At 41.3% G+C, this 27,571-nt stretch overlaps 1 protein-coding gene and 1 long non-coding RNA gene across 2 annotated transcripts in view; both read right to left on the minus strand.

Annotated features, from left to right (window-relative positions):
• Positions 1-1,098: 1,098 nt before the first annotated feature.
• On the minus strand, positions 1,099-14,048 carry st3gal2 (ST3 beta-galactoside alpha-2,3-sialyltransferase 2). The gene is made up of 7 exons (XM_085358614.1): positions 13,650-14,048; positions 7,221-7,280; positions 6,652-6,785; positions 4,807-4,986; positions 4,448-4,493; positions 3,850-3,969; positions 1,099-3,763 (listed from the first exon to the last, which is right to left on the minus strand). Exons 1-7 carry the CDS (start codon positions 14,046-14,048, stop codon positions 3,590-3,592), a joined length of 1,113 nt encoding a protein of 370 aa, XP_085214740.1. The 3' UTR covers positions 1,099-3,589.
• A 1,404-nt stretch (positions 14,049-15,452) lies between these two features.
• LOC146629461 (uncharacterized) overlaps positions 15,453-27,571 on the minus strand; it is a 44,079-nt gene continuing 31,960 nt past the window's right edge. Inside the window, exon 3 of the long non-coding RNA XR_014906353.1 lies at positions 15,453-16,004. This is a non-coding gene — a long non-coding RNA (uncharacterized LOC146629461). The remainder of the gene's footprint in view (positions 16,005-27,571) is intronic.

A 27,571-nucleotide genomic window follows, 5' to 3' on the forward strand; every position in this document is an offset into this window, starting at 1 on the left:
TTTGACAACTCACCACTGAATCGAGCCTGTGACTGACAGAAATATTATCAAAGAAATTTAAAGAAAATGTTAAAAGGGGCCATTAATGCTCATTTTCTGTTGTGGTTTCTGCTTGATTAGCAGTTTAAAAAATGTTTTCAATAATTTACCTTATACTGGCCCTTTAAATATTTCGAATTTCCCAGAGGAACCCACCCGAGGGATTAATAAAGTTCTATCTTATCTTATCTTAAATAGCCACCCAGCGCATCATCTAAATGAAACATTCTGGCCTCTTTGTTGTGATTGGCTGTCTTGCACCCTTGCCTTCTTATCTGGTTGTTCAGTGATGACGCGACGAATCCTACTTCCGGGTCTAAAGTAGTCTGCGTTTAATATGGCTTTTGTGTTGTTAACATGTTTAATGTTATGTATTTTCTTCTATTTGATCTCAAAAAGCTCCTAAAACAGTCAGCGACCACTGTTGACCTCCCTCGGCTTTTATTACCACTAATCATTTATTTAAGCTCAGTTTTTAAAACCTTAGGATGTAACTACAGCCCAGCCCATGCAGCAGTATATGAATGACTAACTTCGTATTGTGGATGGATTATCTCAGTTGTTCTCCTGGCTGAAGTTTGGTCCTTTTACAGCATCCTGCCATGCGATTACATTTGTTCCTGACCACCGAGAACACTCACGTTAACTTTTATCGAGTGGGAAAAAAGTTAGCTTGTTTATATTATGCTAACATAGCTGTGTCGCTAGCGGTCACATAGCACATCATTATATACCAGCTAGCCAAACTTCAGTAACCCTACAAACGTCACTGCTGTCTAGTTTTCTGTCTTCATTTATGCTGGAAGTGATAGCAGAGCTGTACGTTTTAATTTGTTTCCAAAACCCCGCAGTCAGGACATGCTATATTGTATTTAGATAGAAGCTAGCGAGCTAACTCCCTGCTAACTTCTAACTCCGTTAAATGTCATAAATTCCGTTTTCATGGATGCCTGGATGTTAAACTCAATTGTTACACCTGGTAGAGCAGAACGCTGATCATTTTATTAAAGATGAAAGACTTTAGACAGTTTTTCAACTCTCAGTAATGCCATAGTGATCATTTGATATATGGACCTGCAGCGGAGTTTAGGCCCAGACACGGCTAGTGACCTCAGACTGAACATCCGGATTGTAGGAAAGCCAGAGCTGTGGCTGACCATATAAGGAAATATGCACCAAGCTGACATCAGATAGACACAAGAGCAGAAAAAAACATTAAACTAAGCCTTTAGAACTGTGTAACATCTGGGATTAGAGCTCACAGCAGTTACTTTTATAGAAGCTTACCTTATTACTTGAAAATTTGGCAATATTTAATATGGGCATCCATATTTGTAACATTATATATATGAAAGAAAACAAAGAAAAGCACATAAAGTTTCAAAGCCACAGCTCTCAGTACAAATGCTGCGTTTACGATAATGATTCAAATCAGTATAACTGCATTAGGTGCGAGTGAAGAGCGAGTTGAGTTCACTCTGCCAGTTTTTCTTCATGTTTTACAGACCTGCGTAGGAACCCTGAGTACCTTTCATTTTCAGCCTCCACCTCTTTATGACCACATCTCCAAGGATGAATTTACAACCTCAGCTTAAACCAAATACTTTCGCCCATCTACCTCTCCTCTAGAAATGGTCTAGCAGCACATCCTAAACTATCATTTGCTTGTTTTCTTGTTAAAGACATATCAACTAACAATGGCGAATATCACAAGTAAATCACTACTACTTGATGGTGACAGAAACACATTTTTTTTCTAAGGTGATCCTGTAAATCCCTCAAATCAAACAAAGCTAAGCATGAACTCTGCGTTCTGCGGGGGGGTGGGATGTCATCACGATGAAAACAACGGGACAGGATGTGCAGTTTTATGGCAGAGAGGTCAAGTGTAAGGCGACTGGTAGCTCCGCCCCCTCCAGACACAGCTGAAAGTTTTAATTGGTTGAAGAGGGACTGGAGCTAGTGGTTAATGATGCTGAGCTACTTATGAGTTAATAACTCTAATATCTGGTGGAGGTTTCTTTCACTCCATTAAATGGGCCTTAATTTGGGATGAAGTGCTCCGAACAGTTTCTAACTCCACTGAGGTGTGGGAGGTTGCCAGAAGTCTTAGCTTCTCCATCTTTTCCAAACCAGAGTGGTGAGTTTGAGTAGCACTGTGCAAGCGGCTGCACATAAACAGCAGCGACGCGACGCCTTCTTCGTTTTCTGCTTCTCATGCCGGCTTTGTCAGTCTGTTTCTACAAGCCCCAGCTCTTTGTTTTTAGTCCTCTTCTCCCAAATTAGACCTGGACAGACCACATGAGGATTAAACTCGGGGCCCAGACACCAGCATGCCTCCATCCAAACATAAAATCCCCGGAGATGGGCTTTTGGCCTCACCACAGTCAAAGCGTCATTCTCCCAGAACATTTCCTCTCCGAGTCTGAATGTGAATAAAGGCTGTAGCAGGGGCCTGTGGTTGTTGTGGCATTTAAAAGCAGGATGCGGTGCTAGTGCTGCAGTAATCTTTCTGAGTCAGAATGGCTGAAAGGCAAAAGTCTCCATTGTGCTTCTGTGGGTCAGCTGCATGGTGCTAATGCCTTGCTGAGACTGTAAGGACTCTGGGGACTTTAGAGGACAGTCATATGCTATAAACCCAGAGCAATCACACACTGTCTTTTAAGGAACCATTTTACAACCCATCACTGTCAGACAAAGTCCTTATAACACTGTCTTCTCCAGTAGAAACCACATAAATATGAGTTTACAGTGAAAATTGTCAAGATTTGAGAAGAACAACTGTTTATGAAGTGGCCTTTTAAGTTCTGGCGTCCTTTAAATGTCCAACATTACACTTTTGCGTCTGCAACCTCAGCCTTTTCTGAAGGTCTGTACCTAACAAGGGGAACAACAAACGATGTAGAACAACATTTCTCTAGACGCTGACCGTTCAGCTACTGTCGTCTTTTCAGTACATATGATGGCGTGTCTCTGTTATTTATTGAGGATTAGGTTGTCATCCAAGGTGAATATTTCCTCTGGATTTAGTCCAAAAGTGGGACATGTTTTTCCTCCGTTTCCTTCTCCAGCATCCTCCACGCTGCAAACAAAGTCAGTATTTATTGTCATTGGTTAGGTTTTCCTCCATGGGCCCTCATACCTGTGTTTGTACTGTCCTTTGCCTTGACTTTCAGTCCAAACGCAGCCCACGTGAAATCCTGAGCCTTTTGCTTCTAATTTGAGTCTCAACTCCCACTTTTAGAGCAGCGAAAAGAGTCACGTTGGATCTACACAATAGTTGTTCGTAGCTACTTAACAGATGCGACCTGCAGCTCAACAGAGGGCATTCATTTAATATGAGGGGAAAGTGAACGGAGTAAAGTGTTGAGTACCAACTGTGATCACTTTGTCTCGTCTTCCGTAGCCATTTGGTTTTATTTCAGCTGAGAACCTAAACTTGTGCAGGTAAGTGAAAGCAAAAACATGATGTAAGCAGCCTGTATAGTGTCTGTTTGCTGAACCAGCCCTCTAACACTAAACTTTAGATATATGCAGGCTGGTTTGCTGGTTATTTTCCAGGAAAGACTGTGATTTTGCCGGCTTTGGCCAGCCGCTCAATGATCTGGGCTTCGTAGTCTGCGTCGTGGACGCCGGTCTTCCTGAATTCTCCGGAGTAGCGGTTCTGTTCCCAGTAGTGGTGCCAGTTTCCACGGCTGTCTGCACCGAAACCAAACACGTTCACCTAGAGGAGAGCAGAAGTTAAAACAAGACATAGGACACAAGTGCCACGTTGATGCAAATGCAGAGAGAGAAAGAAGAAGAACAGACCTCATCACAGACGTGCAGAGCAAAGAACAGCACTAGCATCCCAGTGGAGGGGTAGCGGCCATGATGTCTAGTCCAGCGGTCGTGGATGTATTTAAAGAATGCTGGGTTGAAGATCTGGACCTGGGTCATGGAGGGACATGTAGAGAAAGGGAAGATACCATAAGATAAAGTCTTATTCACTGTGAAATCAAAGCAAGTAAGTCTTTTAAATCTATAATTTTGGGTCGGCCACAAAGATGCTGTAAAAAAATTTTTTTAAATAAATTAAAACTGAGTCTCTGACCAGGCGAAGATATTTGCCAAGTCTTCACATGACAGGGATTAGTCTGAGTTTATTTATTTTCACGGATTAAAAATACCCAAAAACGAGCAGATTAGTGAAAACAAAGGAAGGGTTTATAATCCAACTGTAATCCTTCATCAACAATGGGAATGGGGCGAAACAGTTGTAGCAGACCAGGTTCCCTCTTTGTGTGTGTGTGTGTGTGTGTGTGTGTGTGTGTGTGTGTGTGTGTGTGTGTGTGTGTGTGTGTGTGTGTGTGTGTGTGTGTGTGTGAGAAAATGGCCAAAATTAATTGCACTCAATGAAAATACATACCTTGTCTTTATCTACTCGGAGGAACTGCTTCACTGGAGCGTAAGTACTGAGAGGGAGAGAGAGAAATTGATTGACTACATTCAATCAGCACTTTATGTGATTGCTGGAGCTATGAATTCTGGATGATTGACAGCTGGCAGATTGTTCCACCCCAAAAACTCTCTGGCTTCTCACATCTCCACTCCACGTGTCAGTGCATGTGTGTTAAGAAAATTTTATTTATTCCCCAAAGATACTCTTCTGTGTGTCTGTGTGCCCTGAAGTCAAATGGCAAGTTTCAACATCCCTGTGCTGCAAGCAGTATTTGACATGTCTTAATCCATGCTTATGCATATCTGCGTGCACGTGTCTCGTCTTACAATCGAATCTGGCCCGTGGACAGAGCGCTGGTGATCCAGACCAGATCCAGTGTTTTGAAGGGAACGAGCACGAAGCTGACGTTGGCTGCCAGGTTTTTGGCACTCTCTGGGTACATGAAGTGGTGAGTGGTGTGGCTGCCCGCGTCTTCCTCGTAGCCCACTGTGGGTGCCAGATTTATCCTAGGAGAGAGTGTGACGGGAGAACAGCGTGAGAGATGAACATCATCAGGTCACAGGCTGTTAGAAATTGGTGTGTGAGGCCTTGGGTTTTACCTCCAGCTGGACTCAAACTGGTGCCAGAGTACCTTCACATGGATTTAATTTCACACTGACTTGCCAAATTCCTGATGCAATTCCTGCTCATGTTGCTGGAATCAATTTCTTGAAGAATGACTTCATGACCTCATAGAGCTCAATATAGATACTAATTTAGGCTATTATGGGTCTATGGCAGATATATTGGTATACAGATATCAGCTTGCGTGTTATTCAGCAATTTTGTAACTGATAAAATAAGTTTGAGAGCAAACAATACAGTTGTTTAAAATGTGCTTAACTTAAATAAAGTAAAAATAAAGCATGTCATAAAAGAAAATGGGCTCAGTTTGTCACACTTTACAGCTGAGGTGATTTCAGTGTTTCAGTGTTTTGCTGCTGAATGCAGTTTGATTCAAGGTCACACAAACAAGTTCTTCACCTATAGAGCGCTGTTCTCAGCGACTGTTTGTTTACTTGTTCTCTACATCATAGCACAGCTCCCATAGCAGTGAAAACACTTTACGTTTATCACAGTCACACTGTATCAAGTACACATATGCAGAGTATACAGTAATGTATATTATATGCAGGAAAATCAGTCAGACAGTAACTAATCGCTCAGCTGCGTTTGAGCCATTCATTGTATTTACAGTAGCTGTGACTCACTGTCTGGAGGAGTGATCCGTTTATGTAAACAGTTGGTTGCACTTGGAATTAAAAAGGTGGCTACTGACTTCACCTTACCATTTGCCAGTGAACAAAACAGATGTTGTTCACACAGCAGGAGTTAAAAAGCACGCAGACAGGCGGTGGGTGGTGATAGTGAGGGGGACTTTTGTGGGTCAAGCTGGTTGAAAAACAAATGAAAATCAAAGCACAGCATTAAGAAATCGTAGCAGGAGATGGAAGTTGCAGGCTGCCCACACGGGTCTATTGAGAATGCAGCTCTAATGGATTCCATTGCCTATAGCAGGCAAAAACACATTATATCAGTCACTCCTGCTGAGTGTTTCATGGCACCGGCATGTGTCCTCGACACTAACTCGCGCGCAGTGCAGGAAACTACATATAGCTGTGCTCATGAGCTGGATTGTTTAAGAACAATCAGGCTTTGTGATCCGTCAATGCGGCTCGGAAACAGCTGGGGAGCAGACTGACACAAAAGGATTTATGTGCCTCTGTGCATGGGCGTGTGTGTGAGACAGAGACGCAGCCTATAAGTTCAAATGTCTCGGGACACAAACGCTGGGATTACTTTTGCTATCGCACACATATCTGCTGTTTGCTTCTTTGTAAGTACACCTCCCCATCCTGTACACACATGCACACACAATCTAGATGGCTATGATGATGGAACTTTAATGGCACATACTGAGCGGAGTGAGAATACAGTGTAATCCCCACATAAACTCTTTTTTCTTCTTCCCTCCAGCTGTCTCCCTCCTCTCCTCTCCCTCCTTCACCTCCAAGCTTTGGTCTTACAGCATAATTTTACTTCTTTGAGTCGTGCTTTTATCTAATAGTGCCCTGCATCCACTCTGTTTTGTCTTGCTCTGCTCATCTATCCGTTGCAGCCGTCTCTCTCACCTCATAATGTAGTTGTGATCATCAATGGTTGCGCCATATCTGGCCCCGCGAAGGTTCCCGGAGTTCCCCACCACAGCGCAGCGCAGGCAGCGTCCCGGATCCCACGAGCCGTACGGCGACCTTCCGGGAATCACCTGTGATAAACAACCATGATTAAATCAAGCAGACTGGACCGAAGCTACGGAGGAAATTAAATACATCACAAATACACATAAAACGACCTAAACTGCAGCTCAGACCTGACTGTGAAAATACATGCAGCTCTCAATATTGGGGTGAATTCTTTATGAGAATCTCCATGAAAAATACATGAACCACTTCAGCCCTAAGGGAGCCAGACTAAACCTACATCCTTATGGGAAAGCACTTTAAGTGCTTTGAGAGTCTGAATATAAAAAAGTCATACGGACGCGCTGGAGAGGAATGAGCCAGGTTTGAGATAAACCAAATGTCAAATAAAGACAATCTGCTCCCCCTCCACTCAGTCTTTGGACGGAAGTCTGAATGAATGACTTGGCTGATATGAAAGCACTACGGCAAAGGAAAGATGAATTAATAATATAAAATACCTGGAACAACCTCAGCAGCACCTGCTGGATGCTGTGGGGTTTAAACTGGGGCTGTAACATCTAGAGAGAGAACAAGAGAGAGAGAGAGATAGTTAGGATGTGTAGTTTCTCCTCTGCAGACAAATCATATCTGACAAGAGACTTTAAATTTAGTTACATTCTGTGTGCCCGTGTGCATGTGTATGCATGCACTCGCCTGCATTCAAGAGAAAATAAGCAGATGCTTGTGCCTAAGTGTGTGTGTGTGTGTTTAGGTAACAGCTACGTGTCAGACTGACAGGATGCAGTCAGACTGTGGTCAAAGGAGCTGAGGCATTGCCGTCCACATGTCAAAAACAAGCGGAGTGAGAAAATCTTTTTAAAAAAGAAAAGAAAGCAAAGGTTGTTTCAGAGTAAATTATTTAAAAAAAAGATTTGGTAAATGTAAAGGTGCACAGAAGAGGAAAAATAAGATCTAAACATAGCTCAGAGAAAGATGAAGAGAGGAGGAGAGTGATACAATAGGTCGCTCTTAAGCTAGCTGTCTGTCAGAGGATTAATGGATAAATAACACCATAAATGTGAAGCTACTGGTGTTTTACATTGAAAAAAAAACACCCTCAGATTAAGTTCCTGCCTTTGGCTACTGTGAAAATGGGTTTAATGCATTGTTCATCAGCTTGTCAGAAAACATGAATAATAATCTAAGCGCTTTAGCTTAAACAGAGTCCATTATAATTTTAATGAGGAAGGTCACTTAGAAAAAAAATAAAGCACGGCACCTCACAAAATTACCATACTTAAAAGCTCCACCATTTTACAGGGCACATTTGAAATGAGCACAGAAGTATCAGTCTACCCTCTGACCTGTGGCTGCTGACTTTTGAAGCCGTTTTAATGTGAAGCCTTAATAGCTTTTAAACCGGTGAACTTTAAAAAGCGCTTAAACCGTCTTGGCATGTTTGTCCTCATAATAAATTATGGCATTTCAACACATGAGACTATGGTAAGAGACCATGGGCGTGACTACTTCTTGAGTCCTTGAGCGTGCAAACTAGTTTCATCTATAGGCGAAAAAAGTGACAGCAGCACCAGCAGAACAATCTGGGTGTCACCTGCCACATGTGAAAATATTAATTTCTTGGTAAATGATTTGGTAAATTTCACTTAATCAAATACTTAAAAACAAAAAACGCCCCTCCAAACACTAACCAGATTTTCATCAACCTCAGCTCTGCTTTGGTTTAATGGTAATTTTAAAATGTTAATCGCTTCCAGCATGTTAGCATCGTGACATTAGCATTTAGCTCAAAGCATTGCTGTGCCTAATTATAGCCTCTCAGTGTTGCTAGCATGGAGGCACCCTTCATTTTTAAAGCTTTAACTCACGAAATGCCCGTTTTTTAACTTATCCTTTAACTTCAAAGCTTTCTTGGGCAGGCACCAGTCGCTTTACATCGACAAGTGATCTTAAAGGGCATGAAGTATATTGAAGCCACATGTTTACAGTTAAGAAAAAAAAATTGTTTGCTTTACTTTGTCAGTAAGAGTGTTTTTCATTTCTCTGGATCACGGTTTGAGTGCCCTTTTGTGGTATGATGATGCTTACCAACTAACAAACAGAAGTTGTCCAATTAAGAGGCAAAAAATAAATCCTGGCTCATTTGAGCATCTGCCAAACCACACAGGCAAATGTGCAATCATGCGTGAAAAGATAAAACAAGCACCTGCACAAATGTAAAAAAACAAAACAAAACAACAACCTATAAACAAAGAATGCAGTTTATGGCATCCTATGGATATCCATCGGGGTATTGGCAGCTGAAGCATGGCTCCTCCTATCCATAACCATCTTTTCTCTGTCTCTCCCACACACAGCAATCTTCATTTTCACACTCCTTTGTCACCCCTTCCTTTGCACCCACCAGTGCCCTTAATTCGCTTCTTCCAACACAGATCTCAGTCTTCAAGATTTTCATTCATGCATCTTCTCTATCAGCCTTTTTGCCCGCATGTCTAACTCCTGCTCTTTAACTTCCCCTTTCCGCTCTGCCTTACTGCTGCTCCTCTTGTCTATCTTCATCTCCTTTTCTCTCTGGGTTGCTTGTGCACGAGGCAGATCATAAGCCCTGATCAGAGTCCACTAATCTTTCTTTCACACCTTCTGACTTTGTTTCTCTTGCTGTTGCCTCTCTGCTATTGTGTCTTTGTCTCTGTTTTTTCAATCCTCCTTGATCCATCCATCCCTTTGCCTTCCTCGGTCTCTGACTGCATACACGATGCCAGAGCCAGCTTGGCATTCGATACCGCTGTTGTTCAGGGGCTACTAATTTTTGGCGTTTGTTTTCTGGCAGCATAGCTGGATGCTGTCGAGCTTCCTTCATGTCAGCCGTCTTCTGACTCCCAAAGTTTCCTGGCAACTGCATCCAAGGAACTCTAATTTTTCTTTTTCCATTGAAACAAGATTTCACTGCTGTTTCCAGAAGCCACATTAGATATTCAAAATTAGCCCTGTTATAAAATTAGAGACAGATGCCCAGTGTGAAAATTTTAAAAGAAATTGTAAAATTACCTTAAAAAGTACAATTATAACATTGGAGAGTTTGTGTCTACAGCAACAGACTGAAATGCTTAAAATGTTTCTTTCACTGCGTGCTTGCATTGTGCCTCTCCTGAGGCAGGAGTACACATTTGCACATTAGGTTTGATTGAAGAGGTCCAATCACGAATACGCATTAATCGCTTGTTTTCATTTCTTTATAGCGCTGCTATTGGATTTGGGAATAAAAGAAAGTCGACCAATACTAAAAACAAACAAATCAAATAACAAAGGAGAAGTGTTTTTTTTCACTGGTTGCATCGGGTGCATAGACTTCCCATAACAAATCACTTTTGGACTGAAGAGGTTCTCTCAGAAGAAATAAAAGGAGGTAACTGACTAGGGAGCAGCTACACAGATGATCCCTACTGTGAATTGCTGAAGTCTGCCTCATAAAAGTCTTTACCAGGAAACAATGTCTTTTTCTGTTTTCTGATTCCCAAATGCAAGGACTGTAAGTCATCCTTACTTTACATTACAGCGCTCAAAGATAATACTAGCTCGAAACACAACCATATAAACAGCAGGCAAGACACTAGACAGCAAGCCATTATTACTCTTGAGGTCTGTGGCCATTCCTCTCTCCATTCTCCACCCAGCCATCCATTAATTCCTGTTAAGTTAAAATGGATGTATTGATTAGAGAGTGGAAATCTGCTGACTGCAGTGTGAGAGAATAAATATTGTGTAGTTGCTAAATAAGGCTTGCCTTTTAGGTTTGATGTCAATTCTTTTGAAAAAGTCAGAATTCACGCATGACTCAATTAAAGACTCTGGAGTATGTCTGCGATTGTAATTCTCAGCAAATTTCCGCACAACTAATTCCAGCAGTCCAACAATTCTTGACTGTGATATGCAGGGTTTCTCTTTTCAAACAGATATAATATTCTAATTAAGTTCTAGTCAAGTTTTTATTCTCCGCAGTACCCTCTGCAGGAGAGGCCGCATGAATTTGAATGTAATTATTTACATGCCTTGTGATCACTCTGGGCAAATTGTTAAGCTTCATTCAGGGTGCTGTGACATTTTTCTACTCTAAATTTATGCAGACAACACGTAAACTGGCACTTTTCACTGTGTCTGCAGTAATTCAGAAACAAGGACAGCTGCCTGTCTACAACACTTATCTCTCCAAAGCCTGGTGAGTTGTCTTTGCCTTCATAGGAGGCTAATAAATATAATTTACATTATGTTCATTCTTACAATATTTTAAGGAACATTCTAAATTTAGAGAAAAATATGGAAACTCTCTATGAAGTTTCCAAATTTAAATGTTAAGGTATTTTAAGATAGGTAGAGTCCTCCCCATTAGCATTAGCAATGATTTTAACATATCTGCCAAAACTACACTCCAGACCTCAAGTTAAGGGGTCTTCAAGGTCAGGAGTTCATGGTGCCAAACAAACACACAAGGTATATGCTATATATTAGAAATCAAGCAATAACAACATTACATACGTGGTGTAACCAACACAAGTCGTTCATTAAAATGACTGCCTACAGTGGTCAAGCAATGTGACTTATTGGAAGTCCATTAAAAGCAGATGATTACATTTCTGGACTAATTAAATTCAGAAACCACATTTGATATAATTAAATTAATATAATTTAATATAAATGTATTTTAGATCTGCCCATTCCTTTCCTATCCACTCCCCCCCCCCACGCCAGTTCATCACCACCCTGTTACCCTGTGTGACCTAATGACTTGGCAGCTGTTGGCCTGTGTTTGCAGTTTTTTGCCATTTCAGAGCGTAGCTGAGGATTCGGCTTTGAAATAAGAGTCTAACCCGGCCACTGAAGGACACTAAACTGGATGACACTTACTGCAGATGCACACAAACACATTTGCACTTAGATTTGAGTGGACATAGAGAGACAACGCATGTACGTAAATAGTTACAAATCAAACTAAAAGGAGGCATTTACATAATGATCCTTTAAGTGCTTCCTGTGTCTCACACTTGACTAAAAAAAAAACCTCATTCTGGGGTTTGTTTGTTTGTTTTTTACACATTACTATAAAACATTTTAAGGAAAACCCAGAGGCCAACCTTGTTTATTTGTTCCACTTTTCCACAAATACCATCACATATGACTGGCAGGGATACTTGAGAAGCATGTAGGACTTGTAAGAGGGGGATTGGTTGGCTCAGAGATGAGGCAGGATGAGGAGGACAAGATTATTATGTGTTACTCCCCCTGTGTTAGTGTTCTATAAACTTATGTCTTCCATGTAACTTGCAGCTCCCCACGCTCTCTATATACATAAATAGAAAGTGCTTGATAGTGCTCCAGACAGTGGCACAAAGTTATTTTTGTTTACTGTGGTTCAGAGGAGAATGATGCTATATGCTGTAGTATAATACATGATCTTATTATTGTGTTTCGCTTTATGAAGTTAGAAACATTAAATCACCCAAACGCAGTCTGCAGATTTAGTGTGAAGTATGCAAACCAGGTGTTTTACTCCAAAACAAGTAACTAAACCACATATACAAAAAACGCAGCATAGCATTTATAAGTAGAACTTTAAATTTCTGATTTGGAAACTTCTACAATTTGCATGAACTTGTGGTAGCATGCACTGGATACCAATTTCCCTTCCAGTCAGGGACATCTGACCCTGGAACACTGAGATAAAGGGCTAAGAGCTCAGACAGGCGGTGGAGAACTTATTGCCCTTACTATTGCTGGATTTTTCCATGAATAATTATGAAAGTGAATTCAGATCCTGGCTTTAAATTATTTAATTGCTCACATGTAAATATACCAACAATCAAATGAAACCATTGTAAACATTATAAGTTTACCTAATGAAGTTGTTTTAAAGACTGTATGACACTGAGGGTTTCTGCCAGGAAAACTGTGGCTGCTGTAACTCGTGGAGGGATAAGTCGGCATTTTAATGAACACAAGTGAACGAATAGCTCAAGAATGGACAAAGTATGACTTCATAACATTTCTTTCTGGTTCCTTATGACTACGTTTTTAAAAAACAATCATTTAAAGTATTTTTACATGTGTGAAAACAAGAACGGTATGCTAATAAGACACATTAACTAACTTAACAGCTGTAGCATTTGTTCTAGTGCTTAGGAGCAGTGGGAGATTTAGCTCTGGCAGGCACAAACCCTGCTAATATTAACATCACATTGTATCAATCACGTATGGACAAACTATTCTGTTTGTATGTTAATTATAAAGCCAGACACTTAACATAACAACAGGAAGCAGTGGAATCAACTACGCAGGCTGTGTTCAAAATTCAACTAAAAGTTCATTAATCTTAATCTTATATCTTGCATGTTTATTCTATAATGGTTTTACAAGGGATTATGTGCTGTCACTTAGAAGGGGGCAAACAAACTAACACGATAACACCTGTTAATCAGTGAGCTTTAGAAGAACTGCTAAGAAGATTTTGTTTACTTTGGAAATGCCATGCTGTCTCCAGCCTTCCAGTCTTTGTGCTAAGCTGACACGCTCTTGGATAGAGCTTAATATTTACCGATTAGGAGCAATAAGTATATATGCAAAGAAGCTAAGCTATTAAACTTGTAGTATATTGAGGGCATAGGCTCTTTGCTTTATTCGAATATTGAGAAAAAAAAATCAAACAGATGTCAGGAACAAAACAAACTTGCACATGTAATAATGCGTCACCACACCTAATATAGTACAGATTTACAAAGATGTAGGAGCCCTGGTTGTGGAGGTTATTAATTTTCCAGACTTTGAGATATGTTACAATAATTTACTGCTTTAGCTGATGTGAAAAAAACAAAACAAAAGAAAAACACTCCAGACTGTTACTAACTTACATAACTTTAGAGATTAAAGTTACTTACCACCCACCAGTAGTAGACATCAGAGGGTAACTGCATGTTGTCTCTTGTCCAAACAGGAGAGATATCCGGGTCGTAGTTTTCATCGAACCAATCAGAAACTCCAGGATCCCCGACACAGCGCTGACAGGCACACGTCTTCTGCTGTGGGGCATCAGGTGATGACAGGCGGTGCGCACCCATGTAGCTGGGCACGAGCTTCACACGCCGTGACTCTTCCCACCCGGGTGGTTCCAGGTAGTTGAATCCGACGCCCCCGCGAAGGGACACGGACAAGAATAGGGAAGTGAGAAAGATGAGAACCAGGGAGCCGAGGAGAACCCAGATTCTGCGGGAACATCTCACTCTGCCTCCTTTCTCTGCTCCACCTCCTACCCCAGTACTACCTCCACCTGTAACCATCCCTCCACTTAACCAAGGCCTGAGCTCTGAGATTCTGGGAGCTCCCCTGGATGCGCCCCCGCTCCAGGACCCCCAGCCCCAGCGTCTGTCCCGGTGCAGGGTGGAGGACGGTATGCGGCCCCCCCAAGGCCATGTCCCCACCCCTGGGCCTGCCACTGTCCCCAGCCCACAACTACCTCCTCCTCTTCCTCCTGTGCCTCCACTAAGCAACCACCACGGTCTGGTCACAGTGACTGGGACGAGCCCCTGGCTGCCAGTATGGACCACACAATCACTCCCTTTATCGGTCTGTCAAAGACACGCACAAACACACACACAAAAATACAAAGGATAGTGTCAGAGTCGATCTGTCTCACAGTCAAGCTGTTCGCTCACCGGAGCTCCTACGCTTTCTCTATGTCTCCCGCTGGATTCTCTCTCTAACTGCTCCACAGCCATGCACTTGTCTCACACACTGAAACGCCTGAACAGACACGAACACACACACACACACACACACACACACACACACACAGGAGTCGCCGCTGAATCACACACAACTGGAGCCAGACTGCTTCAGAGGTCCTTTGTTTTCAGTGTGAGGTGATCTCTCTTTCAGCTTCGAGTACAATCCCAGCGTATTTGCACCTTTGTATCTTTCGTCCACTCCCTCCTCTTTTGAACTTTATAACTTTCCCTTTCCTGGCTTCCTCTGTCTGGATCTCTGTCACTTTTCCCTGCCTCTTTTTATTTGATTAACTGCAGTATCCATCGTCAGTGAAATCCAACAGCTGGATGCGGCAGGTCTTTCTCGTTTCCTCTGCCATCTGTGTGAATGTTGAGCTTGGCCGCAGCGCTGTGCTTTCTCTCTCCCTCCGTCTCTCTGTTTGCACTGAAGCGACGTAGCCAAAGACAGCCAGCAGACTAGTCGAGAGCGGTGGAGAGAGGGAGGGAAGAAGGAAGGAGGAGCAGCAGAAGGGAGGTGGTCTGCCCTGAAGGGTGTTCCATCACTGCTCTAGCCACCCTTGACAATAAAAAAAAAAAATCCAGTTTTTCCTTTATTTTCTTCCTTTTGTCTTTCTATCAAGTTTCACCTCGCCCAGTGTCACCCTCTTTCAAGGTCTCTCCTTTTTTTCTTTTACCTTTTTCACTCCATTGTCTGAATCTGCCACTGAGGAACGCTGAGCTACTTGACTGAGAACAACTGCGTTAAGATTAAAGCTCTCCTCTGATGTGGCTCTTCTTTACGCTCTCCTCAAACACAACGTCTTAAAAGTTAGTATAGAAAGTTTCAGTTCTTTGTGTGTTATGATGAAATTGTAATGAAAAAGAAGTGTATAAAAAAGAACCCTTTGCGATAGTTTTCATCACACGCTGTAAAGGAATACAGCATTTCCTTCTATCACCTCACTGATGTTTCACCAATTTGGCATCCACAGTTCAGAAATAAAAATCAGTCAAGAAGTCCTGTCACTGTTCATTTCAAACTGGTACAGATGTCAGATTTTTATGATGACTATTTGTCCATGGATAAGGCTGCGCCGTGGAAAGGCGAAAGTGGTGGATGGAGTGAGGCGCACAGGGCGTGATGGAAAAATAGACAAAACCAATCAGCCCCAAATCTCATCTTCTCTCCAGCTGGCTTTGAGAGGATGACGGGAGGAGGGGAGGGCGTAGCATCTGTCCTCTACCCCAGACTATGTGTGTATGTGCACATCTTTATGCCTGTGATTTAATGTGTGTATGGTGCAAAGCTAGGTTTGCACACCGTCTGCCAAATGCACTAATTTAATTGTGTTCTACAGCTGTGCCAGTGAGTGTGTGTTTGTGTGCAGATGTTTTTGTGCATGCTCTGTTGGCTAGAAGCGTGAGTTTCATGGGGCTGGTGAGCTTAAGGTGGTTGCTGCTTAGCTCTAATCTGTTAAACTGTAATCTAAGGTCCAACAAGAAGTTTCACTTCCTCTTCAGCTGGAAGACCTGGAGAAACAGAGAAATAGGGATAAAAGAACGCCATTAGTCTCATTAACCGCATCGATATCTTTAATCTTCCTCTTTGATCCACTCACTTCAAGCCATCTCATTTAACCTCTTCCTTATTTCTGCTTTCTCTTCTCCCTTTCTTTTCATTCTTACTTTGATTCTGCTCTTCTTTCGTAATTTGTCTTTCAGACATTCACTCACTACAGACAAGGGCGAACATTTGGGGAAGGGGGGGACGAAAGACTTGGTGTCCCCTGTTTCTGAGTGTCTTGATTGGAAGTGAATACATTTCAAAATGTCACTATGCTGAACTGGAAATGCTGAAACAGACTGACAGCATACAGATTGAAAGAGCGGGGGCAGAATACTAAGCAGAGAAACAGGCCCCTCATATAAACAAACTCCTGTCATATCGGCTGTCTTCTGTGTTTATTGCTGCTGTACTGGATGATCGCGCATCTGTGGCACATTTACTAAGCTCAATATAAAATGTCAGGTTGCACAATTTTGCATCACAGCAATATTTCAGTGTAGATGACTGAGAGAGAGACAACTGAGGCTACAGACTAATTAAGTCCTGCTCATTAAGGTTTAAACTCAGTGGGGTGTTTGGACACATTTCGCCCGTGTCTGGGAAATGACACAAAAAAAGCACAATAGAAAGTGTTTCTTGCTGGCGGATTGGTTAAACAAAAATATTTTTAGAACTGCAATGTTTATTCGTCCTGTAAGAAGGCGGCTGCATGAGGAAATGTGAGTTAAACTGCCTAACGTCATTGGCTCTACAGAAAGATTAGCAACTGAATAATCACTGTGGGGGATTTTGGTTAAGCTTTTAAACTCTTGAGTTGATTCTTGCTGTAAACAACAATGATAATAATATTGAAAATGATAATTAAAAGACACTGGACTGGACTTCCAGATGAGTACTTTAAATTAAGGCAAGAATGCAATTTAAGAAGGAAATCAGAACGGAAGCCACATCACATCTGTCGTATTGTTGTCGTGTTCATTTTCTGCCATTTCACACGCTAAGCCTTCAGTGGATTAAAAAATCTAAAATAATCAGCAGTGTAATCGGCAAGTGGTAGCTGAAGCCCCTCTCTTGCATTTTCTCAAAGCCAAACCTTATAGCGGTTCATTATAAATAAGGAGGGACATCATTTGGGAAACGAAGGGCTGCAAATTCTTATTGCATATCCCAATATGTAGTTGTGTAGTGGAATGCTCTCCTCTTTGTCACCTTTAATTATAAGGATGTGATAAATGGAGCAAAGCTTGCTAGCCAGAGTGAAGTAAGCAACACATTTAACCTGCTCACTCTAGTCACATAATATACCAAACACAACCTCCCAATTTGGCTGTCTATTTAAGCTGCACACTTCCCACCTCTCCCTTCATCTCTGCCTGCTGTTTCAACCCCTCCACTGCCCCAGCATCCATTTGTCGGCTTCAGGGGGGACATTTACTCATCTCTCCCCAATCTTATGTGTAACATGTGCGAGGAGAGATGAGCTCGGAGCCTAGACACCGATATCTGACTACTTCTGCTGTAATAACTGAATCATTTGAGGTTATGAGCAGTCTGACTGAAGTAATTATATGATGTGATGTGTGTCTGCTTCTCTTTTGTGCCATCAACCTACCAACACACCCACCGAGCAGCCAACGATCATTTTCCACTACTCTATTTTTGATGCATTGCCATGGCAGCCAGCAAGTGATGCAGAGTTGTTACAGCAACACAAACCAGTCCCCAACCTTGACCAGTCTAATCAGTGCAAGAGAACTAGGGCAGACTTTGGTTCCAGTTGACATAATTTTTCTTTCTTGTTAAGTTGCATTTCTATATTTGCTGTATACGTCCACATGCTTCTGTGCTAGAACTTTTTCATCTTATTTTATAACTTGGTCTTTTTATTTTAACTGCACACCCACTTGTTGGAAAAGTGCATTAATAAACAACACACATATGCAGCTGTATAGAGCTGGCACAGGTTCTAACATCCCAACAAGCTGCACGTTTACAGTATGGTGTAGCTGGTCGGCTTTTCCACACTTGTTCGAATTCATTTTTCAGGTTCCCCTATAAATTCTTGTTAGAATTCCTTCCATTTGTCACTGAAAGCCAAGGGAAACAATTAATTTGAGCATGAAGCTCGCCTCTGCCCCTTTGGCTTTAATGGGAAATTCTGCCAATGCAACCAAGAGCATTCTTTATTGTATCTATTACTCATTTCGGAGAGAGAGGGAAGGACAAATGCAGAAAGAGCTCCACCGTGGCAGCTGTTAGTGAAACAGCTGTCAGGATTTTCCACTGGATTTCCCACGGTTATCTATACTGTCCTTTAGAGTCCACACAGCTGTCAATGAAATCGCCTGTTAAATGATTCACTGCATCCAGTTTTCACTAAACAAATGCATGTTTCTCCTCAGTTATCGCTGCTTATCGCTACGCAAGACAACACGGTTAATGTATGAAACATTGATGCCACAGAGTCCTGCTCATGCTGCAGCTCAAATGTTACGTTTTTATGTGCACAGACACATCACCTGTCTGAGTGTTAATACATTTATACACCTGAGGAGCAGCTTTCAGGATGTGAACTTGACTTCTGTGATTTGTATGCTGTCCAGTTTTTGTACACTGCCCTGCTTTCTGAATGCTAACACTTCTGTTGCATTGATTTCAGTCCAGCTTTAATAAGAGCACACCACTTTCAACTGTCAATCACCTCTCCCACGTCCCCCACCTTCGTTCTCTCTATTTTCTGCTTTTGGCACAGCAATTTCCCTGTCAAATTCCTGCAAGTCTGATGCCATCTCAGTTTTACAGCTAGCAATTATCACCCGATACCTCCAGTCACCCTTCTTTCTGTAGCAAAGGCTGTGAACAGGTGTCAGAAAATTTCAGTGTTTTTCTCTTACACTGCCTCCTGTTCAGCACGCTAACCTATGATACCCTGGGTCTAGTCAATCTTGTTTATTTCCTAGGTGAAGTTGTCCAAAGATTGAAGAAAATAATGACTAACACAAAAACAAATCTACGCCCTTGCAAATAGATTTTAGAGATTTATTGTTCAAAGCTGAGCACAGATGCTCCACAGTCCATGTAAGTGGCAGACAGTTCTCTATGTCCTGGCAGCAGCTTCATGTCACATTTCAGTGGACTACTTAAGAACAGTGAATATGAGCATAATCATTAGTATTAACACTGAATATGTGCCCCAAGAAACTGACAGCTCTGTTCAAGATCTGTATTAACTGAAAATGTGACAATTTTTTTTAAAAGTTGCTTCATTCACAAATTCTTTAGGTATATATTAATGCAGATTATGGTGATGTGCAAAAGTCTTGAATCACCAATCATGGAAAATGGAAAATTGATGCAAACATATATGCAACTACAGTATGCGGTGCAAAAACAGAGTTTGTACAATTCTAATAAGCTTGAAAGTCAATTCCAAGTCCTTGATTCTTCAGCACAGCCTGAACTCTCTTAGTCAAGCTTTCTTGTAATTTTTTTAAGTAGTCTTCAGAAATACTTCTCCGTTCTCCATTTTGTTTATTACAGGTGTCTCATATTTTCAGTGAATCATACTTGTTATTAATCTCGGTCTCTCTTCTACAGCATGCCTTCTATCCTGTCTTCTTTCTGTCACCCCAACCAGTCATAGCAGATGGCCCTGCCCCGCCCTGAGCCTGGTTCTGCTGGAGGTTTCTTCCTGTTAAAAGGGACTTTTTCCTTCCCACTGTCGCCAAAGTGCTTGGTCATAGGGGGCCATTTGATTGTTGGATTTTTCTCTGTATGTATTATTGTAGGGTCTACCTTATCTCACAAAGTGCCTTGAGACGGCTGTTGTTGTGATTTGGCACTATATAAATAAAATTGAATTGAATTCATATACCTCCCCTGCTTCTCATGGTCACGGACCATTCTTTCCCCTTTTGTCTCTCTGTATGACCCCCTTCCCTCACCTTTTGCATCTCTCCTTTCTTGCCAATAATAATGTCTGTAGTCTCTCTGTCTGTAGTCCCAGCCTGCTTCAAAATGGCCACCATCGTCCCTGTACCCAAATCCTCCACCATCTCCTCATTGAACGACTGGCGACCTGTAGCCCTGACCCCCATCGTAAGCAAATGCTTCGAGAAGCTGGTCAGGGACTTCATCTGCTCTGCACTACCCGACTCACTGGACCCTCTACAGCTCGCATACCTCCACAACAGGTCCACTGATGATGCCATAGCCCTGACACTACACACTGCCCTGTCACACCTGGAGAAGAGTATGTGAGAATGCTGTTTGTAGATTACAGCTCAGCATTCAATACCATCGTTCCCTCGAAGCTGGACAGGAAACTGCAGGATCTAGGACTGAGCAGCTCCCTCTGCAGCTGGATCCTTAGCTTCCTGTCTGACAGACGCCAAGTGGTCAGACTGGGCAGCATCACCTCATCCCCCGTCACACTGAACACTGGTGCTCCACAGGGGTGTGTACTGAGCCCTCTCCTGTACTCACTCTACACCTATGACTGCACAGCCACTAACAAATACCAACATCATTGTGAAGTTTGCGGACGACACTACAGTGGTGGGTCTTATCACCAACAGTGATGAGACGGCTTACAGGGAGGAGGTCAGCGCCCTGACCCACTGGTGTCAAGACAACCATCTCACCCTCAACGTCGCAAAGACAAAGGAGTTGATAGTGGACTTCCGGAGGTGCAGAGAAGTACACACCCCCATCACCATCAGCGGCGCTGCTGTGGAGAGAGTGAGCAGCTTCCGGTTCCTTGGCGTACACCTGGCTGAGGATCTTACGTGGTCAGTACACATAAACAAAACAGTGAAGAAGGCGCAGCAGCGCCTCTTCTTTCTCAGGAGACTGAAAAGATTCGGCATGAGCCCCCGCATCCTCAGGACCTTCTATCACTGTGCCATTGAGAGCATCCTCACTGGATGCATCACCACCTGGTATGGCAACAGCACCGCCTACAACTGCAAAGCTCTCCAGCAAGTAGTGCGGTGCTCTGAACGGATAATTGGAGGTGAGCTTCCCTCCCTCCAAGACATCTACAGGAAGCGGTGCCTGAGGAAAGTGGGGAGGATCATCAAGGACTCCAGTCACCCCAGCCATAAACTGTTCAGACTGCTTCCATCAGGAAGGAGGTTCTGCACCATCCGGTCCCGTACCAGCAGACTGAGAGACAGCTTTTTCCATCAGGCCATCAGACTGCTGAACACTTCATAGACACCTCAGCTTCACTACTGGAACTTTAACATTATGCACTCCATACTGTACAGTAATGCCACTGTTTTGCACATGTCTCACTCTGTATATTTTATTTAATTTATTTTAAATATTCTACTTATTGTTTACTCTATTTAATTTGTAAAATATGTGTACACACACACACACACACACACACACACACACACACACACACACACACAGAAAAATATTTAGTATACACATCCAGAAATGCATATACTATTATATATTGTACATATATTTATTAGTTTCAGATGTAGCCATTCTTGTATTTTGCTTGTTTACATTATTGTATTTTGCACAACTCTGTTGCTTGTGAAGCTCGCACACAAGAATTTCACTCACATGTGCTGTACCAATGTACCTGCACATGTGATGTGACAATAAAAGTGATTTGATTTTGATTTGATTTGATAATGCGTCACTGCAATTTCATTACAAGAGGCCACCATCAACATAAAATCTAAAAGAAATACATTTCTTCATTATATTTAGATTTCAGCTGACAAATTTAGAAGAACCTAATGCATACTTCTGTTACAAAATCCTTCATCCACTTGCACAGCTGTGCCGCTTAATTCTCTTTTTGTTTTTCTTTTACTTTTGCACATTTTTTGTTTTTGCATCTGCATTGAATATCTTCCTGGATATGCTCCTCTTCTTTCACCTAATCTCTTTAGGGATTGCTACAGTGGATCATCTACCTTTTTATGTGCACATGTCCAAACCATCTCAACCTTTTGTGTCTCTTGTGTCTTCAGCCTGAGCTGTCCCTCTTACATACTCATTTCTAATCGTGTCTATCCCACTCTACCCTCCCTGCACTACTGCTTCAACTCTCTTGTGCTCAGTCTTTTATCTTTTGCATGGTTGACCCCAGGTAATTAAACATGCTGCTCGCTGATCATCACCCTAACTTCAACAATTCTTTTATTCTTTATTTATCCCTCTGTAGTTGCTATAGCTCTGCACATCACCATAGTTCTTGCATTGTTCTTGATGCAAACATAATGCAACTAGAGTATGTGGTGCACAAACACAGTTTATACAATTCTAATAAACTTGAAAGTCAGTTCTGAGTCCTTGATTCTTTAGCACAGCCTGAACTCTCTTAGTCAAGCTTTCTTGTAATTTTTTTTACGCAGTCTTCAGATATACTTCTCCAGACTTCTTGAAGACCAATCAAAGCTCTTCTTTGAACGTCGGCTGCCTTTTTGTACTATTCTCTGTCATGATGATCCCACACTGCTTCAATAATACTGAAGACCATGAGATTCATGCTCGGTACTGTTCCACTGTGTGTTTTTTATATCCAGTTGTGCTTTTACTGTGCTGTCAGCATATTTGGGATCATTGTCGTGCTGAAAATGAAGGAACTGTTAAAATTACACTGTTGTGTAATTTAATGTACCTCAACCTTTTCTTCCTGTTTCCCTTCTTCATGAAACTTAGTTACAGCGCTTTCAAAAAGACATCTACTGTGATAAAGTCGACTCTCCACTGCTGTGTAATCAATTATTGTAAATGTAAATGTTATCGGGAAATGATCAGACAGGAGAGGGTTTTCAGGAAACACTGTTAAATGTTCAGTTTCTATGCCATATGTTAAAACAAGATCTAGAGTGTGATTAAAGTGGTGGGTGGGTTCTTTTATATTTTGAGTGAAGCCAATTGAGTCTAATAACAGATTAAATGCCATGTTGAGGATGTCATTTTTAGCATCTACATGGATGTTAAAATCACCCACAATAATTATTTTATCTGAGCTGAGAACCAAATCAGATAAAAAGTCTGAGAAATCAGACAGAACTCTGTGTAAGGCCCAGGTGGACGATAGATGATAACAAGTAAGACTGGTTTCTGAGTTTCACAGCTGGGGTGGACAAGGTTAAGCATCAGGCTTTCAAATGAATTACAAGATATGCCACATTTGTAGCTAATAGCTCTTTGGGAATCACCTTGTTTGAGCAAAAAATGAATTTTATGCCTGTCAAACTGTCTTTGGCAATTTTCATAGATTCACATGGAAAACAAACAGACAAATATTTATTTTTTTCTTTCTTTTTGCAACAGACTGCTAGTAATAAAGGTTCCTAAAGATATAATTTAAAATAGGTTATTTGCTACTTGGTCTGTTATGTCTAGACGCAACACTGATTAATCTTTTCACTTAAGAGCCTTTTTATGTTTGAATGACTGTCAGTACCAAGTGGTTTAGGAAACAAATAATTCCTCCAGAAATAATTAATTGCAAGGATGGGACTGAAAATGAATGCAAATGTCCAAAGACAAACTTTGAAAGATCTTCAGAAAGCCTGGAAACTATTGTCTCTATTATTACTTTTATAAAGTCTCAAGAAAGTCATTTCTTGAAGATAAAGTACAAAGAAGAGAGGTAGCTCAAGACTTTTGAATAGTAATGTATGCCCTACATCTAACAAAACAGAACCTGAAGGCTTAAATCTGACCCGCAGACCCTTTTGACTTAAGGTAACCTGCAATCACAGCACTGCTGCTTATGTGCGCAAATGAAATTTACATACTTAACACAGGGATAGCCACTGTGACGTGACACATTAGTTTGGGACTCTTTGTTTTGGAGTTTCGACATCAAGATTTTGGCAGTTGAAGTTATCTTTTATAGACTGTGGAGGGCTCATTTGTCAACTAATACTAGCAAGTTTTGTTAGCAAGCTGTATTCATAAACTGTATGACCGCAATGCATAGACACACACATCAGCTTAATAGTGCTCAGTAACCGACAAATACAATACTAGAATTTCATGCACCATAAATGAAGCACAAACTTCTATAATGTATTTGCACTTGAACCACACATGCAAAACAAGTTTTATTCTACACACTTTAAGCTTTTTATCTCACAGCTATGGCCCATTTAGATCACCACCATAATCTAACATGCATGTCTACTTAAGGCATGCAGGCACAGAAGGAGCAGCCAAACGGCACACAGTTAACAATTGTTAATTCACACTAAAGGTATGTCTGTGTCTGAAGGGGAAGAATGTTATAAACTTAAGAACTTGGCAGCGAGAGATGAAAATTCAGCCTCATCAAATTTTTTATGAATACCAAACTAAGTGTGCATCCATGGCAACTACTCACCAAATTCATTATTTAGTCCTGTTTGAAATTACAGAGCTCTGATGCAATTTTCAGAGGTTTGCATCTTGACAGGAAATAAATGGGCCACAGACTGTTAGGAATATCAGAAAATGTTGGTGTGTGGACTAAAATATTATCAATTTTGTATTAGCCATGGGAAAATGTTAAATATCCCCAGCTTTATTCTTTAATTGATATGCTGAACACTCCCTCTTGAAAATTTAAAGGTAGGCACAGATGTGCGACACATTAAATCAAAACATGAACCCCTGCAGAGAGGTGATCTGGTGGCTTTGTTATGCTGTGGGGGCATTTTTCATGGCATTGTTTAAGTGCACTGGTCCCTTAATAGAGAAAAATTACTTCTGATCAGTGCATGTTATTCTGGTTAATCACCTTTATAATATAGAAACATTTTCTGTCCTAATAGGAGGAGCTCTTTTCATAAGGCACGAGAATCACTGAACTGTTTGACAAGACGGAAATGATGTGAATCATATGCATTAGTACTCCAGCAGAGTTCAATGATAGGAGATTTTAGACTGATGTGTCAGACAGTGCTCTCCACCACCTTGATCCAAAGACCAAATGAGGAGATATCTTTAGCAAGAAATAGATTTATTCCTCCGGCTGAGAGTGGGAGATTTAATGTTGAAGTAAACTGAAGCTGTACATTTTGCACAAATATCATCATCCCGATGTCATAAAGTATTGGCTGAGCATAACAGCAGCCACTTGAAGCTTTCGACATGTAAACTAGTGACTCTTCACCTCATGACACTGCATAGATGAAATCATGTATATAATATGTGGAGATACAGAAATTCTTTTATTGCTGCCATATAATCTGCATCATTATACCTGCATTAATAACATTCTTTACAGCATTATTTCATCTAATAATATTTCTCACAGTATTGATACTGCATTACAGTTGTTTATTGAAGATGTCCATTTGAGGATCCTTCCATTATGTTAACTTTTATTACAAGTACGGTTAGGAGTATTTTATACATATTGCATATCTGTGCCTATTTTGAGTTGATGTTCAGTTCATTAAGGGTTTTAAGCTTCACTGGCATGACTGTCCAGGTGATACATGCTGAGGGAAACTAGAACATAGAAGGATAACTGCAATGCATGCTTATAGTACATATAATACATATAATCTAGGAATAGGCCTCAGCAGAGGCCCAAATGTTTCCAGCTTCTTGTTGCAAACCTGTTGCATTTTATTCTACTTGGTAACAGATGAGCAGAGTCAAGAATTAGCCTCAGAGACCCCGAGGGCTTAAGATTATTACCTTGTATGGAAGGTGTTATCAAAATGAGAAGTTCTATGTCTGTTTATAGCTATTAAAGATGTACAAGATGTACGATTAACTGTGACTAAGGTCTGGAACCTATTTTAATCTGTCATTGACGCCATGGGGGGGCGTGTACCCCACTGCTTTATAAGTGTCCACAACATGTATTTTGGTCAGAAGACACATGTTGATGTTTTCTCCAGGCTGTTAATAAACGCAACGTTTGATTGCACTTTTCTGGGGCCTCCGTGGTTTGTGACACTGCTCTGCATTGATCGATTTCGCGACAAATATAATGCTGCATGAACTGAGGAACCATTTACAGCTAACTTCACATCTAGTAACAACATCACCTTGCCTATGTCGATGCTGCTTTTAATTGTCTGGTGCTGTTCAGTGTCCAACAAAACAACTTGCTGTGTTAGCCAGCGTGTATTATACGACTTCATCTGGATGAGTCCCCTTCCAGGTTTAATTACCATCTTTAATTACTTGCCTTAACTGGTGCTGTCACTAGGACTGTTGTTGCCTGCCTGCCATTAACCTATCTGGATATCTGTTCTTGGTCAATCAATCCTCGCGAGGAAAAGAGGAAAATATCCCTTAGCAAAAACATGTTATTAGCAGCTGTTATCCAACCATTTTCAATTATCTTTGCCAATCATCTTCTCATAATAGGCTCTCCAACCACCCACTTTTAGTCTGTCTCCTCATCTTTTACCATTAGTTTCTTATTATTATCCAGCCCGCTCATTCATCTCTATCTTCTGCAATTATGTCTGCAGTTTGACTGTGTTTATGACAATGAAAGATTGATGCTGTCATTATCTTCATCTCCATCATGGTTCTACTCCACTTTCCATCCTCCCATTGGAGGCAGCTGTCATTAGCAGTTCACGTGATTGGGGTCCAAAAGGTTTTAATAATTTTCCATCACAGTTTTTTTTCCCTTTTTTGTCTCTCTCACCCTTGCTGGATGTCTCATTTGTCATTGTTTTTTACCGTTACCCTCCATCAACCTCACTCTGTCTTTCGGTTTCAATCACAGCCGCAAATGGCATGAGTCAGAAACAATAAAAATCAGCCATTCTGTTTATTACAGGTGTCTCATATACCTCCCCTGCCTCTCATGGTCACGGACCATTCTTTCCCCTTTTGTCTCTCTGTATGACCCCCTTCCCTCACCTTTTGTCTCTCCCCTTTGTTTCCAATAATAATGCTTCACTGCAATTTCATTACAAGAGGCCACCATCAACATAAAATCTAAAAGAAATACATTTCTTCATTATATTTAGATTTCAGCTGACAAATTTAGAAGAACCTAATGCATACTTCTGTTACAAAATCCTTCATCCACTTGCACAGCTGTGCCGCTTAATTCTCTTTTTGTTTTTCTTTTACTTTTGCACATTTTTTGTTTTTGCATCTGCATTGAATATCTTCCTGGATATGCTCCTCTTCTTTCACCTAATCTCTTTAGGGATTGCTACAGTGGATCATCTACCTTTTTATGTGCACATGTCCAAACCATCTCAACCTTTTGTGTCTCTTGTGTCTTCAGCCTGAGCTGTCCCTCTTACATACTCATTTCTAATCTTGTCTATCCCACTCTACCCTCCCTGCACTACTGCTTCAACTCTCTTGTGCTCAGTCTTTTATCTTTTGCATGGTTGACCTCAGTTAGTTAAACACGCTGCTTGCCGATCATCACCACTTTTCTCACCCTAACGTGAACAATTCTTTCCTATAGCTTCATGGTATGGTTAGTCAACTTTATCCCTCTGCAGTTGCTATAGCTCTGCACATCACCATTGTTCTTGCATACTTGTACTATTATACTTCTCGATTCTTAAGGCAT

Source organism: Diplotaxodon limnothrissa, linkage group LG7 (assembly GCF_057381915.1).
Source record: "Diplotaxodon limnothrissa isolate DT_005_m linkage group LG7, D_limnothrissa_male_GT1.1, whole genome shotgun sequence".
NCBI classification, from domain to species: domain Eukaryota; kingdom Metazoa; phylum Chordata; class Actinopteri; order Cichliformes; family Cichlidae; genus Diplotaxodon; species Diplotaxodon limnothrissa.